At 42.5% G+C, this 21,383-nt stretch overlaps 1 protein-coding gene across 1 annotated transcript in view; it reads left to right on the top strand.

Moving 5' to 3' along the window:
• Positions 1–21,383, top strand: part of ENTHD1 (ENTH domain containing 1) — a 70,923-nt gene that overhangs the window by 31,967 nt on the left and 17,573 nt on the right. Inside the window, exon 4 of the mRNA XM_006029865.2 lies at positions 1,222–1,351. Coding sequence (XP_006029927.2) covers positions 1,222–1,351 — 130 coding nt within the window. The remainder of the gene's footprint in view (positions 1–1,221; positions 1,352–21,383) is intronic.

Genomic DNA, 21,383 nt, shown 5'->3' on the forward strand with positions numbered 1-21,383 from the left:
TGGCAGCCTCTTGGGAGGCTGCTGGAGTGTCTGCACATCTGGCCAGTGCTGGTGCAGGCAGGCTCTGAGCCCCGCCCCAGGCAAACAGGTTCAATGGTGCTCTAACTATGGAGCTTTTCTGTAAAGTGCCATAATTAGAAAGCCTCCCAAAACAGGCTGCTTAAATGTCAGTATGCACCCAAAATCTCCAATTTTGGCCTTCCATCAAAAAAATATTTAACCTAAGTAGATATGCTGATTTTCATCAGCTGAAGATCTGGCCATCTTCATTGCCGTCAGCAAAGTTACGCAAAATAACTTCAGCTGAGGACTTTGTTCCAACATACCTGCATCTGGACTCATTCCCTGCATAACCGTGGAAAATTATTTCACTTTTTTTTTTTTAAATCCCTTTTCCACCCTACCTGGAAAATTAGAACACTAATGCTGTACCTCACAGTCATGCTGCAAAGTTTAATCCTTTAAATTTAATGTTTATTAAGTGCTTTTGCATACCTATATGAAAGGTGCTATGAAACTGCTAAGTATTAGTAGTAATATTAAGCAGGAAATTCAGCTGGGACTGGTATAAGAAATTCCTTATTCCAAAACTAGACTTTTCAATAATAGCAAACAAAACATAGGGCAAGGACATTTTTTTAAATCCATTTTTTTCTACTAAAATGTGCTTTACCATGAAAGTCACCCTTTAATAGAGAACAGATCAAAATAAATCTCTTAATATTTTAAAAGGTGATCAGAAAAGCTTACAAGACATTATTAGAGGGTTCTGTTTTTCTGTGATAATAAATGATAATATCACTAACACCTGCAAAGCAAAACAACATGCTGCATTATTTATGGTGGTTTAGGAACTAGTGATTTAAACAATTGCAGTAAGAAAATGTAGAACCCTGAACTCAGGTCTCAACAGGCAGGTAAGTGGGGAGAACATTGACCTTTGATAATATTTGCTTTTATATATCTATTTGTAATAGTCTGAGTCTCCTATAGTAGGTAATTGCATATGTGTCTTACACATTTTTAAAATACCTAGTTTATCTTTGATAGTCAGTGGTTTCACTAAAATAAATCCAATTAAACTAGGTTGCAGCGTTTAACACCCTGCACATTTTGGTTTTATAAATAAACTCTGAAGTGCTCATTTTCACCACTGCAATCAGTGTAGCTTGCATCTGAATGCTCACTGTTCAAGTTATTTCTGTATGTTTTCTCTATCAGGACTTGATAGTGTTTAGCGAAGATGAAAAGACACCTACCTCCACTTTGCTACCACCATTTCCTGCATTGAACTCTTCTGATGAACGATCACCAGTGGCTAAGTCTGCTGTCAGCGATTCCTGGAAGCAAAGTAAGGTTAAACAGTTCAAAAGCTGAATAGGGGCAGAAGTTTGACATGAATACAGGATCTTTAACTAACTGAATTTTATCCAAATAAGACAGTTTTGGAAGTACTTTATTTAACCACTTGATTGCTGAATAAAGTAACTTGTAGATAAAGCAGGTTGTGTTTCTGCCCCACTTATCATGAACAGCATTTTGAAGTGCTTTCAAAGAATGGTTCACTCCTGTGGATACCAGGAAGGAAACAGTTGAAATGGGAAGATCTGAAGAAAAATCATTCTGATATAGATAACTACCCATGGATTTGAATGCTCATTCTGGATTTTTTTTTGTCTCTTTATGTTCCACACTTTTATATTACTCAGATCTTCCCTAGTACTCCTTTAAATGCAGGATGTCAGCCTCTTTGCTTGTCCCTTGAGCACTATCAAGATTTACTTTTTGTTCTATGCTTTATTTTTCCATGCATTGCAAGCACATTGTTTACATGAGTGTAATACAACAGAGCATGAGATCCAACCGAAAAGGCTAGCAGTATAGCTGGATATCAGTCTGTTCAAAGGTAGAGAGGAAGGGCTCTAGGAATGGAATAAGGGACACTATGTGAGGGAGAGTAGATATAAGAAGGCAGCCAGGAGTGGAGAAGGATAGAGAGATGTCAGGGGAAAAGAATCACCATGAGTGGGGCAAGAGGTAAAAGGGAGAGAAGGAAGAATCTAGGGCAGGGTACTGGTGCTGAGGAAGAGGTTGTTTCAGTATTGTGGGGAGAGGGAGAAATATGAACCTTAGGCCTTGGTACACCACTTAATCACATCTTAAGTAGTTACCCAGCCACATGTCAATGCAATTCAGTGCCGTAGCAAAGCTGGGATGGAGCACGGGATAGAGCTGCAAGCAGCTCATTTGGGAAGGCATGGGGATGGGGCAAGGGTGGTTCCTGCTGCTGCACACATTCCCAGGCAAGCATGGAGGGGCATGTGCCCCATGGATTTGTGCACCGGGTGAGGGTGGGCTGCTGCTGCAGGCTTTGCCCCCAGATGCCAAATTTTGTTGCTACAACACTTATGCGATTAATGGCATAACAAGGAATAAGCCACAAAGTTATTATATAAAATATGTGTAATAACTTTGTGGCTGGTTCCTGTCATGCCATTAATTGAATGTGGGGCCAGGCTGATTGGGGCTTCCAGCCTCCAGAGTAAGGATGTGAAAAGTTAAATGATTAATTGTTTAACCGATAAATTCAGTGATAACTGGTTAGTAGGGCTGTGTGAAGCTTTGGGTGCTGATTTGATTTGGAGGAGATTTGGCCTGATTCGGCAGCTGAATCTCTGAATCCAAACTGAATTGGGAGATCAATAAAAAGGTCCAAATCGATCTGAAGCTCTCTGAATCTATTCAGAAAAGAATTCAGGCAGTCCCTGCTTGCCGCCGCAGGGAGCTGGACCTGGACTCCATGTCGGTAAGTAGAGGAGGGGGAAGGGGACCATGGTGGGACCCCCAGCAGGCCCCATCCCTTGCTTGTTTCCTCAGCCCTCCTGAGCACCCTGCAACCCCTGCCCATTCTCCCAGTCCTGTCAATGGCTGCCCTGCCTCATCCAGCTCCCAGCTCTTTTTGTTTGTTTGTTTTTTAAAACCCTGCACTCACCAGCTGCTGCAGTGGCTGTTGGGGCTTCTGGGGGCTTGTGGCAGAGTCCCCCATGCAGCACCAGGCAGCGGGGATCCCCGCCCCTCCACACCTGGCAGGAGCCAGTGAGTGTGGGGCTTTTTAAAAAATTTTTTAAGAGCCAGGATGCTGGAGCCTGGTGGGGTAGCCATTGACAGGGCTGGGAGAGCAGGTGGGAGACGGGGCCTGTTTGATTCGGAGATTCAGATGAATTGATTCGGGACCGTGATTTGAATCACTGAAATGAATCACTGTCCTCTGAATTGGCAGAATCTGAATCCAAAGCGAATACTAGCCACTTCGCACAGGCCTACTGGTTAACTTAGCTCTGGGCAGTCACAGTCTGGCACAGAAATGGGGAAGGGAAGCTGTGAGTGGTGCCACTGCAGGGAGGGGGAGGAGCAAGGAAGACAGGAGAGGGAAGGGTGAGAGAACTAGTACCCATAGCCTAAATAGAAAACAGCCAACAGCCTAATAACTCATCAGTTAAGCAATTATTTGCTCCTGCTTCACAGGTGCTCCCTCCCTCCCAGCAAGGGCTTCAGATGGGCTGTGTTGTCCGGCTAGGCTTGCCTCCTTCCTCCCCTCCCCCCCGCCCAGTCAAAGGGCTCCCGGCAGCAGTTCTGCCAGAGCTGCTGTATTAATGATTAATTGTTTAACTGATATAATTAGAGGAAGTTAAAGAAATTTTATTTTTAAATGATATTTACATCCCTACTCCAGAGTGCGTGGGAGCCCTTGACCCCCATGTGCTCTTGCGGCTGTGATTGTGGATCAGCTGATTGCCACTCCCAGCTCCAGTGCCCCATTGAAGTCAAGGGCTTTGATAAGCCCCCAAGGCTGAGAACTGTGATCAGCTGCTGGTCTCAGCCACAGGGGCGTACTGGAGCCCTTGACTCTGATACACCCTTCAACTGGGAGCAGTGACAGATTGGGGCTCCCAGCCTTCTGGGCACAGCTGAAGTCAAGGGCCTTACTGCACCACTGCAGCTGGGAGCTGTGCTCAGCTAATCCAGGCTTCCAGTCCTGGGGATGGATGGTATAACCTTGTGACTGGGAGCCCCATCAGCTAATCCAGGCTCCCAGGTGAAGGAGTGTGTTACTGTCAGTGTAGGGGGAGCCTGAAATAAGAATCCTGATGCCCTGCACTAGCAGTATGGCCTGATGGGAGCTGATGCTCGATCCCACAATGCACGTGTGGTGTGGTAGGAAGCGTGATTATGGGGATTGCACATCAGATCCCATAGTGCCTTTAACTGCATGTCTGCCAGGGGCCTTACATTTCAAAATCATGTCAGAGAAATCATTGCAGTTCAGTTAATATTTTTTCTGACCCAGCTTGCACAGTCTACCTTGAGAGAGAGTCTCTGAAATTGAGTTCTTTCTATATTGATTTCCAACGACTGATACCAGCTTAAAATATCTCTCTGTAGGTAGGAGCAATTCTACTTCTCCCAAATATGCTATGCACTTTCTCCCTTCCACTTCATTGGGTTTTAGGGTCTGGTGGCAGAGATGCCGAAGTGTCTGAAGTCAGAGTTTGAGTCTTCCCTCAGACTTGCACCCAAGGTTAATGTCAATCAACCCAAATGTAAATGAGTTTGGAGTTATTTGGAATGGGGAGCAGACGCACGCATGTGATGCTAGGCACATCTTTCTTTTTGTGCCATTTGGCAAGATAAGATTCAGTGCCTTAATCAGGCTAGCCTAGTGGGCTACTAGGTTTAGGCAGACTTTAGGCCCTGACTTCAGTGGATAAAGAATTAGAATCAATTTCCTTTAGAAGCTCATTGTTCCTGCTTGTGCCTGTTCTCCTCTATGAGGTTGCAACTAAGCATAAGCAGAGGATTAGGACCTTAAATGCAAGAAGACATTGGGGTGGGGGGTGTGAGAGGAATAAGCAGGTGGAACAGGTGAATTCTAGAAAAGGTTTGCATGCCAATGCTTGTCTCCTTAGCAATGGAGGGGGAAGGCGGGGGGGGCAGAGTCAAGTCAAACAGGAACACACAAGTCAAACAGGAAATCTCAGAGATTAGTAGCTGAATTGGTTTTACGTTTTTAAGTCTTCTATGAGACTTCAGCAACTCTTCACATTCTCAATGAAGATGTGAAACAGAAGACTTAGCACTGCTGTAAAATTATATTTAGGTATGTGCATAAGATGCCTATTTGGAAGAAGAAAAATCCTGTTAACTTTTATTCCCTAGTCTTCCCTACCTTTAAAACTATGGGAGAATGTGTCACCTCATTATTTGTGTATGTGAAGCAGGCCATAAATGTGTCTTTCTAAAAAGCCTGTCATAAAATGGAGTGGTGGGAAACGAAAGGGTTCATTTTTCATCCCAGTGAATGCAATAGGTCAAAGCCAAAGCTGCTTGCAGTAAAAGTCAATTAGAGAATTGAAAGATTGGAGGGACTTAACTACATATAGGACTGCAGTCTCCCTGTATTTATCCTTCAGGGGAAAAATAATCACCATGTCATGTTAGAAAGTCTAAAATAAATTTGAGAGACTGTAAATTCCTCAGCATTGGGGGCTGCATTATGAGTTCTGGGAGAAGCAATTTTTAACATGCCTTTAACAAATTTCTGCCAGAAGACAAACATAAAAATCCCACTCTGGTTTCTAGATTGGTTCTTATCATACCTGATCAGCACCGGCCTTGTCACACTGGCTGCATCACGTGTACATGATACTTGATTTCACAGATATCATGTGTGACTGAGCTCAAAATGGAACCCAATCACAGGAAGGGATTTAAGATAGTTGGGTTTTTTTAAAGAAAACAGCTCAGCTGAAAGAGAAAAAATCTACATTAATTACAGTTCCTCTTCTAGCTCCCTCCCACACCTCTCAGTGTATGCTATTCTAAGTTCAAGTTTTTTGCTGAGGAGCATACTAACAACCAGTATATTTAAGAAAATGTACTGCTTTGAATCCAACTGTGCCAGACTGTCCTATTGTTTTGAGTTTCCTGGGAGCAGGGATTGAGTTAACATAGTGAAACTTGTATATGACAGGTCTGGTGCAAGTTGTGTGGCTGGCTATTGCAGTTACGTTTATGTTTGATTTCTCAGTGAACATTGTTTCCATTTTGGGTGCAGACTTAGCATTAGAAGGCAGTGTTTGAGGTATGTATGAATTGAGGGGGCCTAGAGTATGTGTAACTGGAAGAGGTACCTGAGCTAGCTTGGGTACTAGAAGCACTATAGCTGTGGTACTGTAGCACTCCTGAGTTAATCAGGGCCAGATCCAGGTGTGCAGTGGCATGGTATCACTCCCCTTTAAGATCACATGAGAGAAGCGGCATCCAGGGCATTTGTTCAAGACCCTAAAGCAAGTAAGAGTTCCCGCCTCCTGCCCCCCAACGTTACTGGGATGGGATTCCCCTCTATGCTCAGGACCATCTCCCTTCCCCTCCTAATCCCCCTCTCCCAGTTGCTGCTGCTTCCAGAGCTGCTTCTGCCACACTGTAGGCAGGCTGCACAGGGAACTAGGTTCAGCTGGACACCATGGCAGTGGTGGCAGCAGGTGGTGGGTCCTCCTGCCAGGTGTTTCCTGCCAGCCAGGGAATATGCTCAGAGATGGGGGAACCTGCCCACCACTGCTGCTGTTGTAGTTGTCCCTGGCTAAGCCTGGGTGGAGCAGGCAGGAGTAGTAGTGGAGCTTCCCCTGCCCTTGGGTGAGGCAGGGGAGGAAGTGAATAGGAGTGGAGGGGACTTGCTGCTGAATACAGATGAGAAGGGAGAGGGTGCTGAGAGCATGAGGAGTGGAGGAAGGGTTCTCATCTGATTTGAGGGCTAAAAAAAAAGTCCCCAGCTGCTGCTCTTGTGGCATGGTCTGCAGCTCCAGGTGATGGGGAACTTGAAGCAGGGGTGCCGCCACACCTGCAACTCTAGTTGCTGCTCCCACACCTCCATTTACAAAATCCTGGACCTGCCCATGGGGTTAGTTAGCCTTGCTGAGAAGCAAGATATTTTAGCTGAAATGGAGTACCACACTAACAATCCAAATAACTTATTTTTAGCCTATGAGGAAACTCAACCTGTAGATAATAAATAGGGAGAAGAACAAATAAAACAATATGATAGTATAAATAAACAGAACTGCTTGGAAGCTTGCAAAAGCACGTCACTTGCCTCCTCTGTCCCTGGCTATCAAATACTTTTCCGTCTAAGTTGTAAAAATGTAAAAGCTACAAACACATTTCTTTTTCAGTCCAATTTTCCTTGGTAGCAAACATGGAAAGTTAGTATTTAGAGTTAAACTTATTCTAACTGTATAAGCAAGATCCAATACAATTAGTCTTATTAGTCTCTTCTAGTAACTACCATGTACGCTTTCCACCTACAAATTCAATTTCCAGCATTGCTCAGACCTCAGCCTTAAATCCCACTAAGAATAAGCAAAAAGTTATAGTTCAAATTTTAATAAGCAGCAGTGACCTGAAATTGGTGCAAGCTGCTTAGCTCTAGATAAAGCAATGACAGTTAAACCACAGTTGAAACCCAGAGAGGATGTCTGAGAGAGGAGCACATCCAAAAACCTGAAACATGTAATTCACTGTTGTCAAATAATGTGAACAAGGTATGACTATAGTAATTGTCACTAAAAACAAGAAACTTAAGTGATTCTCCTTCCCCCCTACCCTTTTTCTAATTTCTTATTCTGGCATCTGCTCTTCTCTGCTGTGCGTTGCAGTGAAATTTCAGGGCAGACTCTTATTACACCAAACAACAAAAAACTGAACATGGATTATGTCCAAAGCTGTCAAATCCCCCTGCAGTAATTTTGGGGTGAGGTCCAGGATCTTACTCTCTCTTTCCTCTAGCAGCAACTATAGCCAAAAGTTCTCCAGAATGCAGCTTTTACTTCCATGCAGCCAGAAGGATTTCTTCCAAATACTGCACTTGCATTTTATTTCCTTTTAAATTGCCTTGTTCCACAAAGTAGTCTGTGGGCGCACAAGTCATCCAGCAGACATGCAGCATGAATTAGATTTTTTTGATCAGATATGTCCAAAGAGAAGCCTTTTCTGTCTCTAAAGATTTTTTCAATGTCTTATGTGATTGCATTATACAAATACCCTTGAGTGTGCCAGCAGGCATATCTCTGAAAGGCTGAGTAGATCTAAAGCATGGTCTTAGGCAAGAGAAGTGTTAAGCTTTAAAGTCCCAAATCATTCTCTAAACCAAGGGTTTCCAAACTGTGGTATGTGTACCCCTGGGGGTATGCAAGACATCTTTGTGGGGTACACAGGAGAAATTGTGTAATGGTGAATTTAATTTTCATTATAATAATACTTAGCATTTAAAGGGTTAAAATATAAAACATGTTGCTAGGGATATGCAGGCAGCTGGTAAATCTGGAAGGGGGTATGCAATAAGAAAAAGTTTGGGAACCTCTGCACTAAATTCCATTTTGACATAAATTGAGATCTCTTTCTGTTCTCCCATCAGTCTTATACTAGTGGAACTACTGACTTCAGCTGAGTTATACTTTCAACATTTCATAGTTTGGGTCGGAAGGGACCTCAGTAGATCATTGAGTCCGACCCCCTGCCCTGGGTGGGAAAGAGCGCTGGGTTCATATGACCCCAGCCAGGTGCTTGTCTAGTCTCCTCTTAAAGACCCCCAAGGTAGGGGAGGTCACCACTTCCCTTGGAAGCCCATTCCAGATTCTGGGAACCCTTACTGTAAAGAAGCTCTTCCTGATGTCCAATCTGCTCTCTGTCAGGTTGTGGCCATTGTTCCTGGTTATTCCAAGGGGTGCCCTGGTAAACATAGCATCTCCTATTTCCTGCTGTCCCGCCCCCCCGATGAATTTGTAAACAGCCACATGATCCCCTCTCAGCCTTCTGTTGTGGAGGCTAAAGAGATCCAGGTCCCTCAGTCTCTCCTTGTAGGGCCTTATCGGCAGGCCCCTAACCATATGAGTGGCCCTCCTCTGGACCCTCTCAAGATACTCCAACTGCAGCCTGACCAATGCCGCATAGAGGGGAAATATCACCTCCCTGGACCTGTGATGTACCTGCTAATGCATGATAGTGTGTGGTTAGCTTTACTGATTACTTCATCGCATTGGCAGCTCATATTCATCTTGGAGTCAACTATCCTCTGAGATCCCTTTCTGCTGCTGTGCTGCTGAGAAGGTCATCCCCTAGCTTATAGGTCTGTTGGTGATTCCTTCTCCCTAGGTGCAGCACTTTGCATTTGTCTTTGTTGAACTGCATCCTATTCTTTTCTGCCCACTTTTCCAAGCTGTCCAGGTCCACCTGGATTCAAACCCTTCCCACTAGTGTGTTTACTGTACCCATAATTTCATGTCATCCGCAAATTTAGACAGAGGGCTCTCCATGCCCTCATCCAAGTTGCTGATGAAGACATTGAATAGCACAGGTCCAAGGACTGAGCCTTGGGGGACCCCACTACCCACATCTTTCTAGGTCAATACTGACCCGTCCACCACCACTCTCTGGGTGCGGCCCTTAAGCCAATTTGCCCCCCACCTGCCTGTGTAATCCTCTATGTTACAGCCACTCAGTTTGTTTATGAGAATAGGAAGAGATACCATAAAGACCTTCTTAAAATCCAAGTAGATGACATCTACCTTGACTCCTGTATCTAAGCATTTTGTGATCTGGTCATAAAAAGGAACAAGGTTAGTCAGGCAGGATCTACCTGCTATGAACCTGTGCTGGTTGCTTTTCAGCATTATTTTTCCTGCTGGGCTCCCAAAAATGTGATCCTTGATAATTTTTTCAAAGGTTTTTCCCAAGGATAGATGTGAGACTAACCAGCCTGTAATTACCCAGATCCTCCTTCCTCTCCTTCTTGAAAATAGGGACCACATTGACCCTTTTCCAGTCCTCTGGGACCTGACCTGAGCACCAAGAGTGTTCAAACAGCCGTGCCAGTGGCTCTGCTATGACACTGGCCAATTCCTTCAGCGCCCTTGGATGAAATCATCCAGGCCTGCTAACTTAAACACATTCAGCCCCTCCAAGTGTCCCTTGACTAGGTCAGTGCTGACCATTGGTGGGCTGGTGTTCCTCCTGTGCCTATCTGTAATGCAATTGGGAGATTTATCTTGATCCATGTGCAAGAGTACAGAGGCAAATAACTCATTGAAGAGTTCAGCCTTGTCCCTCCTTTCTGTCATCAATTGCCCTAGCCTGTCCTGTAGGGGTCCTGTGTTACCCTGCACCTTCTTTTTGCTCCCTGTATACCTGAAGAATGAATTTTTGTTGTCTTTAATTTTTGATGCTTTGGCTTTCCTAACTGACTCCCTGCAAGTGCGAGCCAGGGAGGTATACTCTTCCTTGGTAGCTACCCCCTGCTTCCACAGCCTGTATGCCTCTTTCGTTGCTCCTAGGCTTTACTGGATTTCCCTGTTCAGCCAAGAGGGTTTCTTGGCCCCTTTGACCCCTTTTGTGCAATATGGGATTGTCTCCTTCTGCACCTGAAGGATTGCTCCCTTGAGGAACGACAGCCCTTCCTGGACTCCCATGTTGCCAATGCTCTTGATCTTCAATGCCTCACTAACTAATCTCCTGAGCACATTGAAGTTAGCCTTTCTGAAGTCTAGCACTTCCACCCTGCTGGTTACTTTTCCCACTCTACACTGGATTTTGAATTAAATCAATTGATGGTCACTATCCCCTAGGTTACCTTGTACCTGCAGATCCCCCACCAGGTCATCCCCTGTAGCTAGCACCAAGTCCAGGAAGGTGTTTCCCCTAGTGGGACTGTATACCTCCTGCATTAGGTGGAGGTTCTATATGCAGGTTAAGAACCTATGTGAGCAGTTGGATCTGGCTGACTGCTCCTCCCAGCAGATATCAGGGTAGTTTAGGTCATGGCAACCATGTCCCTTGACTGTACGGCCCCTGAGAGCTGCCTTGAGAATTCCAGGTCTAGCTCATCCTCCTGGTGTTGTGTTCTGTAGTAGAGCCCCCACCACCAAGTCCCTTTACCCCCATCCCTCTTGTATTCTAACCCACAGTACCTCAATTTGCCCCTCCTGTGATCCCATCTTGATTATAGAAGATGTGTATTGCTCCTTAACATAGAGAGCAACACCCCCACCTCTTCCCCAACTCTATCATGTCTGTACAACCTATAGCCCTCAATGCTCACTGCCCAATTATGAGTAGGGTCCCACCAGGTTTCAGTTAGCCTAACCAAGTTGAAGTTATTGCTTGCAAGCAGGAGTGTGAGTTCCTCCTGCTTGTTCCCCATGCTCCTAGCATTAGTGTAGAGACATTTAAGGCCCACAATGGGTGCCCTTGGTACCCCCCTGTCCTGATGCCATTCAGGCCCCTTAGTACTTTTCTGGGCTGATCCAGTGCATGGCTTGTGGCTCGCTGATCCTGGGTTCTCTTTGTCCTCTGCATCCCCTTCCCCCACTGAACCTAGTTTAAAGCCCTATGTAGGAGATCAGCCAACCTGTAAGAGAACAGACTCTTAACTTTCAAAGAGGGATGAAGACCACCACATCCCAGGATGCTCCTTTCATGGAAGTACAGATTGTGGTTGAAGAAGCCAAAACCCACATGATGGCACCAACTCTGGAGCCACAGGTTGACTTCTTCGATGCAGGCATCTTGATGCTGATGACGACCACTGACCAGAAGGATTGACTTTAATTACACCAAGGCAAGCAAGAATAGATCAAGCCCATAATCCTTTATTATTGCATTTTGTTTCAACTAGAACACGAGTTGCTGCACTTAAGCAGACCACTGGTCCCTCAGTCCAGTATGCCTCTCTCCTGCAGTGGTCAAACTGGGTGCCTCAGAATATGGCTAACATTCCTAGACAGTTATGTAAGGATGTGTGGATGGTTGGAACTGTTTCTTGACACGTCAGACCAAATATAAGGAGCACTAATATCAGTTTACATAGCTTCAGTATTCATTATTATTTTGCTTCATCAGAGCCCCTAGGATTATCACAGGCTGGACCTAACCTCCTTAGAAGTTCATCAAGGGGTGAACATAGTTATTTTCCAGGATTTAATCTTGTTAAAAAAAATCCCCTCTTTTCTGAACATAATCAGAAAAAACCTGTAATGACAAAATTCTTCCATTTGCATGCTGTAGCAGCCAGACTCCTCTCAGGTTAAGAAGAACATTTCCCCACTACCTTTCCATTTTAAAATTTTCTATTGATAGCAGAGAATTACAGGAGAAATAAATGGTAAGAGTATCTCATCCCTAATCTCCTCTCCTGTCACTTGGGTTACCTATCTTTTACAGCAGTAAAAAAAACTGAGTTGTAAATTTTAACCCTACCTGGGCCACCAGTATTGGAGACCACTAGGAACTGGGTAGGTTTTATACAGCTCCCAGCATACCTCCCTACAATTATTCCTTAATTTACTCTCCTAGCTCAGGAAAAGTCCTGTGTCCTAGTGCTCCCTTTACTTAGGTCATAGTCTAAAGTCCGTCAGCGTGGTCTTGAGTTTTAGCAGAAGCAAATTGCTTGGAAGCAACATGGTGTGATCAGTTCCCTAAAACATTTAGACATGTTGCTTGCATAGGTGTCCCCATGTATTTCTGCAAAAAGTGATATGGTAAGTTATTCCCCTGTCCTTTCACGTAGTTGCTTTAATATTGTTTTGTTTAGAGGCTGAACATGTGAATGATACATGATGTTGCAGATCTGGATAAATGTACATTGGCAAAATTGGACTGGGGGAAAATGGCAGGTTGAATTGGCAAAATTGGACTGCAGGATTAAATTGCTTTTACCCTTCGTGGTGCCTAGCCAACTCCTATGCAGTACCAGACTGGTTTTCTCTAAGTCAGACAGGCAATTATTTCCTTTCTTCCCTTTGAATCTGAAGTACAGGCAAGTAGTAACAGACCGCATTAGTAAATTACAGTCAATATTTTCCCAAATAGAACAATCAGATCCATTCCAGTTTAGATAAAACAGAATGTATTTGTTTTCTGAACTACAGCAGAGAAAACAGAAAATAAGTGATTTTAAGCATTAACTGGCTGACAAGATAACTATAGTGAGACACTGAAAGTGGGCTATAAATTTTACAGAATAATTGTCAGGCTACCCATTTAAAACCAGGACAGAGACAGTTGTTATCTAAACAGTCATGAGCTTCCCCCTGTCCTATCAGTGTTTGCAAAATGCATCTCTCTCTCTCTCTCACACACACACACACACACACACACACACACACACGATATCCCAGCTCTGAGAGTAAGGTTTGCTTTTCAGAGACCCACTTGGTAACCTAACCAGATTGATTTTAACAAATGTAGCTAATACATGTCAACAAACTGATAGTCAGAATTCACATAGAAAAACAAATATTGGATCAAATAGCCATTCAGTACAAATTATTATAGCTGCATCAAGTTCAGCAAGGTAATACCAATGTTGACAGTGGTGGAGGATCTGGCCCATTGTTTGTTAATATAAAATCAATTCAAACAAAGTCATTACCATATGTTGCTAGTCCTAGTCTCTCTCTTTCTTTGCTGAGTTCTTACTAAGGCTGCGTGAGTAGATAACTTTGAAAATTGTTTTTGAAAAATGGAAAAAAAAATTTCAGTTTGGATTGAACTGAAATGAAAGTCTTTTTTTTTTTCTTGCTGCAACAAGAAACCAAAGCATTTTCAATTCATTCAACCTGAAACAGAGAATTTGTCTCTCTCCCAGATATTTTAGCAAAAGCAAAGCAAGGCAAGTAGAAAGCTAGAGTTAGGTACCATTTGCAAAACCAGAAAGGACTAGTTTATTCTACTTCCTTAATTGCCCAGTGTTTAAGCCATTCATTCAGGACATACAGGACAAAAAGTGCAAATCCAGTCTTTGCCTGATTCAGAGCAGGGATTTGAACTAAGCCCTTTCACGTTTCAGGAAAATGCCCTAACCAGCAGGCTGTCTTAACCATAATCACCCCTGGTCACATCACTACTATTTGTGATCATTGTTTTTCCATCCAATGTTTTTCCATGCTTCATTTTCATAAAACGTGAAAGTTCCAAGGACAACTAAATCATATTGGGCATGTCTATATGAGATGCTATGTCTCCATAGCAATGAGCTATGGCAATGTAATGTCAATGGGCACTAACTGTGATGCCACCACTACTGCGCAGTAGGGTTGGAAACGACTCATGTGCTGTGGTACTGTGCAGTCTTTAGTACTTGCTTTGGCGCAGTGTGGCACGCATGTAGCTACGCCCATCAAGTTTTGTTTTTCTTGTTCCTCTCTTCACACACGCAAGTCCCCTGGGACTCTGATGTCAGTGTCTAGCCGTGCAGGCATTCTTGTTTTCAGTTTTCTGTTGAACAAAACATTCAGGAATGATAACCGAGATTTCAATGGTGCCATTGTGTAAATTAGCAGTGCTAAGTACAGATCAGAATTGGACTCTTCTTTTTTTGTAAGCACTCTGTTATTTTTTACCTTTTTTTTTTACACTAATTCATTGTGGATTGGGAGTGGTACAGCTAAACCTCTACTTCACTACAAACTACTTAAATTGTGACCCATTGTCACCCATGTCACAAGTTTTGCTTGTCCGCAGTTTGAGATGCAGTTCCTCCCAAACCCCTGCACCTATCTCCTTGAAACTTAACAGGCTTTGTGGCCTCAGCAGGGGCTAGCATGCCTGCAGTTTTGACCCTGCTGTGGCTTAACGCATACACATGACACAAGTTTGGCTCTCAAGACTTTGGGGTGTGGTTTCTCTGAATCCCCAGCACCTATCTTCTTGAATCTTGGTATGCTTTATGCCCTCAGAAGGGGGCTATCATTTCTGCAAGTTTTATCCAAATCTGGCCAGAAATGTTGAAGTTATAGGTTGTTTCAGCCTTCCCCATTATAGCCTATGGGTGAAACATTGAAACAGCGTCGAAATGGCAAAACATTTCAACTTGCCTTGTTTTGTTTTGAGGCTGTTTCAACCATATCTGCTTTGTTTTGATTTTGCTGTTTCAACCTCAGAACAGGTCGAAACAGTGTCGAAACAAAACTGGTGGCAAAATTTTGCAGAGCCCTAATTATTATATCATGTATACCATTCCTGATAAGAGTAAGTATATGTCAACCTTGCTTCAGGGGCCATTTTCTCCCATGCCATCAAACATGGTGTTGTGTTTAACTGGGCCTGTATTTTAAACATATGTGACAAGCTTTAACAGGTTTCTCAATGTTGCTATTCATTTGAAGTCAGTATAAAACATCTCTGGCCTCTCTTCAGTTCTTCAATCCATAGGCAAGCTTCATGTAGTCTTTTAACATGTTTTCTGTAACACCTTAGGAAAGCCATTCTGTTGCCTTTGAAGAAAAGCCCACAGAGCATTCAGAGTTTTCTCCATTATGGGCTGAGAATACATAGTCCTAGTTATCTTGTATTAATAGGCTTGTTTACTTACTGCACAGTATTCTCAACATTGGCTGTAGTGGTCACATTCTGCATTTCATCTGGGACTGAACAAGCTTTTTTAGTCAAACTGATATATACATAATCTAGGTTTAGATGCTACTCGTTGTACTTTTCTCAAATGCTCTAGAGTAAGGACTGGCAAGCTATGGCCTGCAGACCAGATGCAGCCTGGCAAGCAAGTTTAACCAGCCTGCAAAGCTAGGACATTGGAAGAAATTCAGTGGCAAGAGATATGATGGCATTGACTGGGTTGCAAGTGGTAGCATGCCTTCACTAGTCTAGTCTGCCATTGCTAAAAGGTTGCTGATCCCTGCTCTATTCAGTATACATCTGTGACCACCAAATCTCTTCTACATTTGTATTCTACTTGCAAACGGGAAATCATAAATGTTTAATTGTATAAAGAATCTCATTTCTTAGGGGCAGAAGAAGTTAGTAAGCTCTTTTCAGCAATTATAAGCAGTTTACAGTCAGTTTTAGCTAACACTAACCACTTATAAATAAACGTGTGAAGGTTTTTCACAATGGTCCCTGCTGATGCATTAGGGATGACAATAATATGGAATCAGCCATCTCTCAAAAGTCGTTCCCTTCAGATCATGAATATTGCTCTCTTTTTTCATATTTAATTCTTTTGAACTAGTATACATGTGAAGGGGTCTGGTTCCACACTTTCCTCAACAATGACTAGCAAATGTACTCACTCTGCTAATTTTTCCATTGGTTCTTTGATTCCTAGAACAGTAAGCCCATCCATATCCCCCTTCAGTCTTCACCTTCAGATGAGAAGAAGTTTTCTAAGGACACGTATCATGGAATGTTTGGGCTCTTTTGGCTCCGTAGTATACTCAGGCAAGAACTTCTCTATCTCCTTAAAGATGATCTCATACCGTTTCTTTGTTGTTTGTCCCCTGTGCCTGCTCTGAACACTGATTCTTGATGAGACCAGTTGTTTGGTATGTGTTTAACTCAGTAATAGATATTGTTGTCTCCTAGTACTATTCTAAATTCTATCTAGTCCAATGCATTATTTGCCTTTACATTTATTTTCACTTTAATGGGAATAAGTTCACCTCTGCAAGTCCTGAGTTTTATCTTCTACTGCCTGTAGCTTTTCTTCCAATGTTAATATCAGTTTTTGGCACCATGCTGGCATGGGAAACTGTGTCCAACTTAAAATTAATAAACGTTCCATTTGCTTTCAGATTGACAGTCAATTCATCTTCTGTTGTAGCATTGTCCATTGCTCTTGAACAAAATCCATATGAGCTAATGGGGCTGTTTGCCATTTTCTTTGTCCATGCTGTGCACACTACTGCTGGTACTGGCAAATTTTGCCAAGTGATGTAACTCACTGTAGCTCATGAATCTTTTAATGAATGCCAAGTATTGTTTGCTACTGCATGTACAGCACCAAGTGTTATTTTTTGTGGACTTTGTTTCTGAACTCTATATACCTTTCCTTCTCAGGTCTTTTTGTTATATTGTTCTAGTATTTTCAATTCTCTCTAATATCCACAGTACCAGACCACTGTCCATTTTCCATAAGTGTCTGTCTAAAATGGATGACCATGCTTTGTAAATTTTAATAACTTTGCCAAGGATTCTGAGTCTTCCAGTAGACTCTTTAAATTTCTCCTCCTAGACCCCAGTCACAACTTAGTCTCTTATCAGGGAGTCAGTTAGCTCTCCAATATTGCAAGACTGATCTAGGGCTGATGAACTATTCAGGCTGTTTTCATCTCCTTTATGCGTTCGGTTTAAAAATACATCTTATGAATGTTTCATTTCCATGTGGAGTGCAGTACCTTCAAATTCATGTAATACAGTTTCATAGTTAACCTCCTGTGTCTGTGTGAACTGAAAACTACTGAAACATCAAGTGCTGCAGAACCATCTATTGCCAAAACCAAAGCTATCTTCTAACTGCTTTCATTTTTGCTGGCACCCACTGCTTACAGGGGCAGAGTGAATCTTTGTTTAAACCTTCTTCAGTTCTTTATACCTGTGAAGATTTGTGATTTTGGTGGGGCTTTCAACTGCTCTACTCACCATTCAGCCTATTTTTGTAGTTTGTCCTATTCCTGGTACCATGTGTTGTTCAGAAATCACACAGAGCTAAGGGGTGTGATAGAGTTTGGCTCTATTTGTTCTCTGAATGAGCAATGCTTAACATAATCCACAGCACAAGATAAGAATCAGTTCCAACTGGCGCATGCAAGAGAAACTCTTAAATATAAAGTTCTCTGCTCTACAGGTCAGGGTCAAGGCAGATTAGGAAAGATCAGTAGAGTATATTGCATTGTCACAGTATGGTTGGTTCCCCAGCCTTATCTATAAAAACTAGATATTTAGACTAAGAGATAAGAGTATTGAGCAACAGTATAAAAACCTCCAGATATTTCTATTTTGTGCATTCTAATTCAAATCTTTCTTTTTTGTTGTTCTTTTAAAAAACATTTGCAAAATGAAAAGAAGCAAATGTATACATATACATACACACACATTACATACACACATGCACTATTATATTATATTATATTATATTATATTATAACTGGCTGCATAAAGTTAGCTTCCTAAATGATTAAACAAATGTATATGTAAGTGGAGTAGATATTATGTAGAAGCTTACATTAACATCAGTGGATACCAGCTCTCTTGAAAACCAGAGCATTTATTCAGGTACCATTTAATATTTTAGGAGCCTAACTTTTCAAGATTTGTTTTCAGTAATCTTGGCCAGAGTGTTTCCACAGCAAGAATCTTTTACTGATTATGTACATAGAAGGGATACTTACATTTATTAAACCCATGCCTCCTTTTGGGGGTAAACTGTTGGAAGACAGTGAAGTTGTTGCTCAGAGGCTGCAGCCAGTCCTTCAGATATAACCTGCTCCAGAGATGCACAGAGCTCTCTGGCATGGCAGAACATGGCCAACAGCATATATACTGTGAGACATTTGGTATAGGGGTGGAAGACATAACTGCTAAGCAGAAATAAATGATAAATACAACATTTTGGGGGATCTCATATCATCTGTGGAAGAATTCTTGTTCAGTAAAGGTAGGATAAATGATGAAAAACCGAACACAAGATAGCTGGGAGTCCGACCAAGAACTAAAGCTACTCAGATGATAAAGGAAGAGGAAGCACACCTATGACAGACTTCTCAGGTTGGTTTTTGAAAAGCAAAATACTCTCTCATCAGTTTTACGTCAAGTTTCACTGTAAGAAAGCTAGAAGATATTACTCAGAGTACATGGTTTACATAACCAAATGACTTGTAAATGCATTTTTTTGTGGCTGCAATACTATAACCTTCTAATTTAAACAGTTCAAGCTGCCTCAAAAATATATATGTGTTTGTATAAAGATATTATATCTCTCCATGCCTAGAATATACATTATCTCTTCACCCATTATTCAGGCGCGCACACACAGAGAGGAATTCAAGACTTCTCTCTCTCTCAAATGGAATATTCAGGGCTGACATGCAATGTCTTTGTCAAAAGATACAATGTATCTACATTTAAATCAGTTCACTGAGAGATTCAAATCTTAGAAGGGTATCAACTGGTTAGTACTGTGGGCAATTACTCCACTGGCCTTTGTACCATTTCTGAGCTTTATTTCCCTTCGGCAGTGTAATTACTCTTTTTCACGCATTCTTAAACCAAGAGATACATTTCAACTTTTTTTTAATCTCTTGTCATGCCTGCTGACTTTCTACTTTGTAATCTGTAATGGGATATGGCATATCGGGCTAACATGGAAATTGCTTATAGCGACAGTCTGAGAATCCAGCTCACACCAAGAGAACCATGGAATGATGATATATGAAGGACAGTGCAATGTGCAACTGTAACAAGGAAGTTGATAAATCAACAAGGCACCAGCAGGACAGACCTTTGTGTCTCATAGGTTCAAATACAGGAACTCAGGAATATTCTTAATTTGGCTATAAGCCCTACTCTTCCTCTACATCCAAAGTCATTTAAAGTGCTCATCTGAGCCTTCGCTAAAAGGAGCTTATGAAAGATTTCTCTGAAGGATCTAGAGATGCTGCTTCTTCTCAGTAGTTGAACTATGGTTCTGGGCTACTAAGGTGTCCCCTGCCCACCCAGCAGCAGCGGGGGGCACAATTCTGTGCTGCTGCTGCACCTCATCTTGGCAGTCATGGCAGTGTGGCACTCCTTCCTGTGCTGGGTCCTGCCCACTGGGCTGTGGAGATGGCTTCTGCCCAGAGCTGGTCTAGCTAGGTTGCAGCCCCATGCCCTGCTGTGGGCATATAAATTGAGGCGGGGGGGTCCCCCCCACCCCCTGATGTATCACTTATGCCCACATCCCCCCTTCCCCACACACCCACCCCCTTCCTCACATCCTGTGGGCCTGGGGCCTGGGGGTATGGGGCAACAGATTGGGAGTGATGGGCACCAATAGAGCTGGGTGTGGGTGGGGGGCTGTGGCTTAGGAATGAGGGGCAATGCATGGGCAGGGTTAGGGTACCAGCATATCATGGCTGCTCAACACCACAAAGCAGCAGGAGGGATAGCCACAGCTGGACTTGCGTCCTTGTGAGCGAAGCAGGCAGGGGAAGCTCTGATTTTCTATGATAAAAAAGCCAAAATTGAATGCCAAAATATATAGGTATTTAGAATGTATTTTATTACAACGATTGAGGCACTGATAGGCTTCCAAATTGCTTTAAGATTGTAAATATATCAATAAAACATTGTGTTGATTTGATACACACACACACGTACACATATATGTCTGTTTAATTTTAATTGTGGAAAAACATGGATTTGGGGTTTTCAAATTGGAGAATTTAGAGGATTTTAAATAAGAGAATTTGGGATTTTTGAACAAAGGAAACCAGGATCCCCGATGTTCAGGGGTGAGACTGAAAATCTGGTCTGCATAAAGTCCTCTTTCTCCCAACTGTAAATTTAGTACTATAAAATATGTTACTGAACAAAACGTGCTTCTTGCATATTCCTTGGACCATCATGGCTGGTCATGACCCTACTAATGTGATTTTTGTCATTCTCATGATCAGATCCTAGAAATCACAAAAACCAAAACCTGTGATTACCAGGGTGCTGCAGCACTCTGGGATGCCTTGAGATCCTTTTACGGGTACTGAAGGATACTATACAACATTAGCACTGTTACACGTGCAAGCATGATTTACTAGATAAACCCAAAGATTTCAAATAGGAATTCATTCTTGCCTATTGTGGCCTTTCTGAGTTTCTTGAAAAAAAAAAAAAGAAACTAGGGGGTAGGAAAGTAAGGAAGAGAAATTACATTGAAGAGGATAAAGGAACCACGGTGAGGAGAGAAAAGAAGTAAGAAAAGGCTAGCAGTGCATGGACTATCATGGGAAAGGAAGGGAAACTTTCAATTTGTTGAAAGCATTTGTTTTTCTTTTTTGTTCTTGAATGAATGATATATAATTGTCCTAACTGTATTCTATTCTATTTTAGTCTCTGCCTACATAACCAACCATTTTTCTTTACAAATTTAACAAAATATCACCCACTCCCCTTCACCAGAAAGATGACCCAATGCATGTAACTAATTTCTCTCTCTCTTCCCCATACCTGCCTACTTTTCTTCCTTTTATAGATCAGCACCCTGAAGAAAAGAAGAGCCCAAATGAATGTTTTCTTAAGTCTACTGTATTTGTGACAGCTGCTCTGGAGTGGCTGCTATATTTTCCTTGGTTCTCTTTCTCTCTCAGGAGTAAAGTTGCTCATAAGCTGCCCCTCTGCAGTTGCCTGGGGGAGGTCTTGTAGTGAAACTGATATGTAAAAGAATTGTGATTACATGTTAAAGCAAAAAACTCAACATGGTGATTCTTCTGATAGATTTAAAATTTGGAGCCACTTCAAAATGGTGAACAATTCCCCACCTCCTCACCCCCCTTAGAAATTCAGCTTCT

This window comes from Alligator sinensis, unplaced genomic scaffold (genome assembly GCF_000455745.1).
Source record: "Alligator sinensis unplaced genomic scaffold, ASM45574v1 scaffold215_2, whole genome shotgun sequence".
In the NCBI taxonomy this organism is placed as follows: Eukaryota; Metazoa; Chordata; order Crocodylia; family Alligatoridae; genus Alligator; species Alligator sinensis.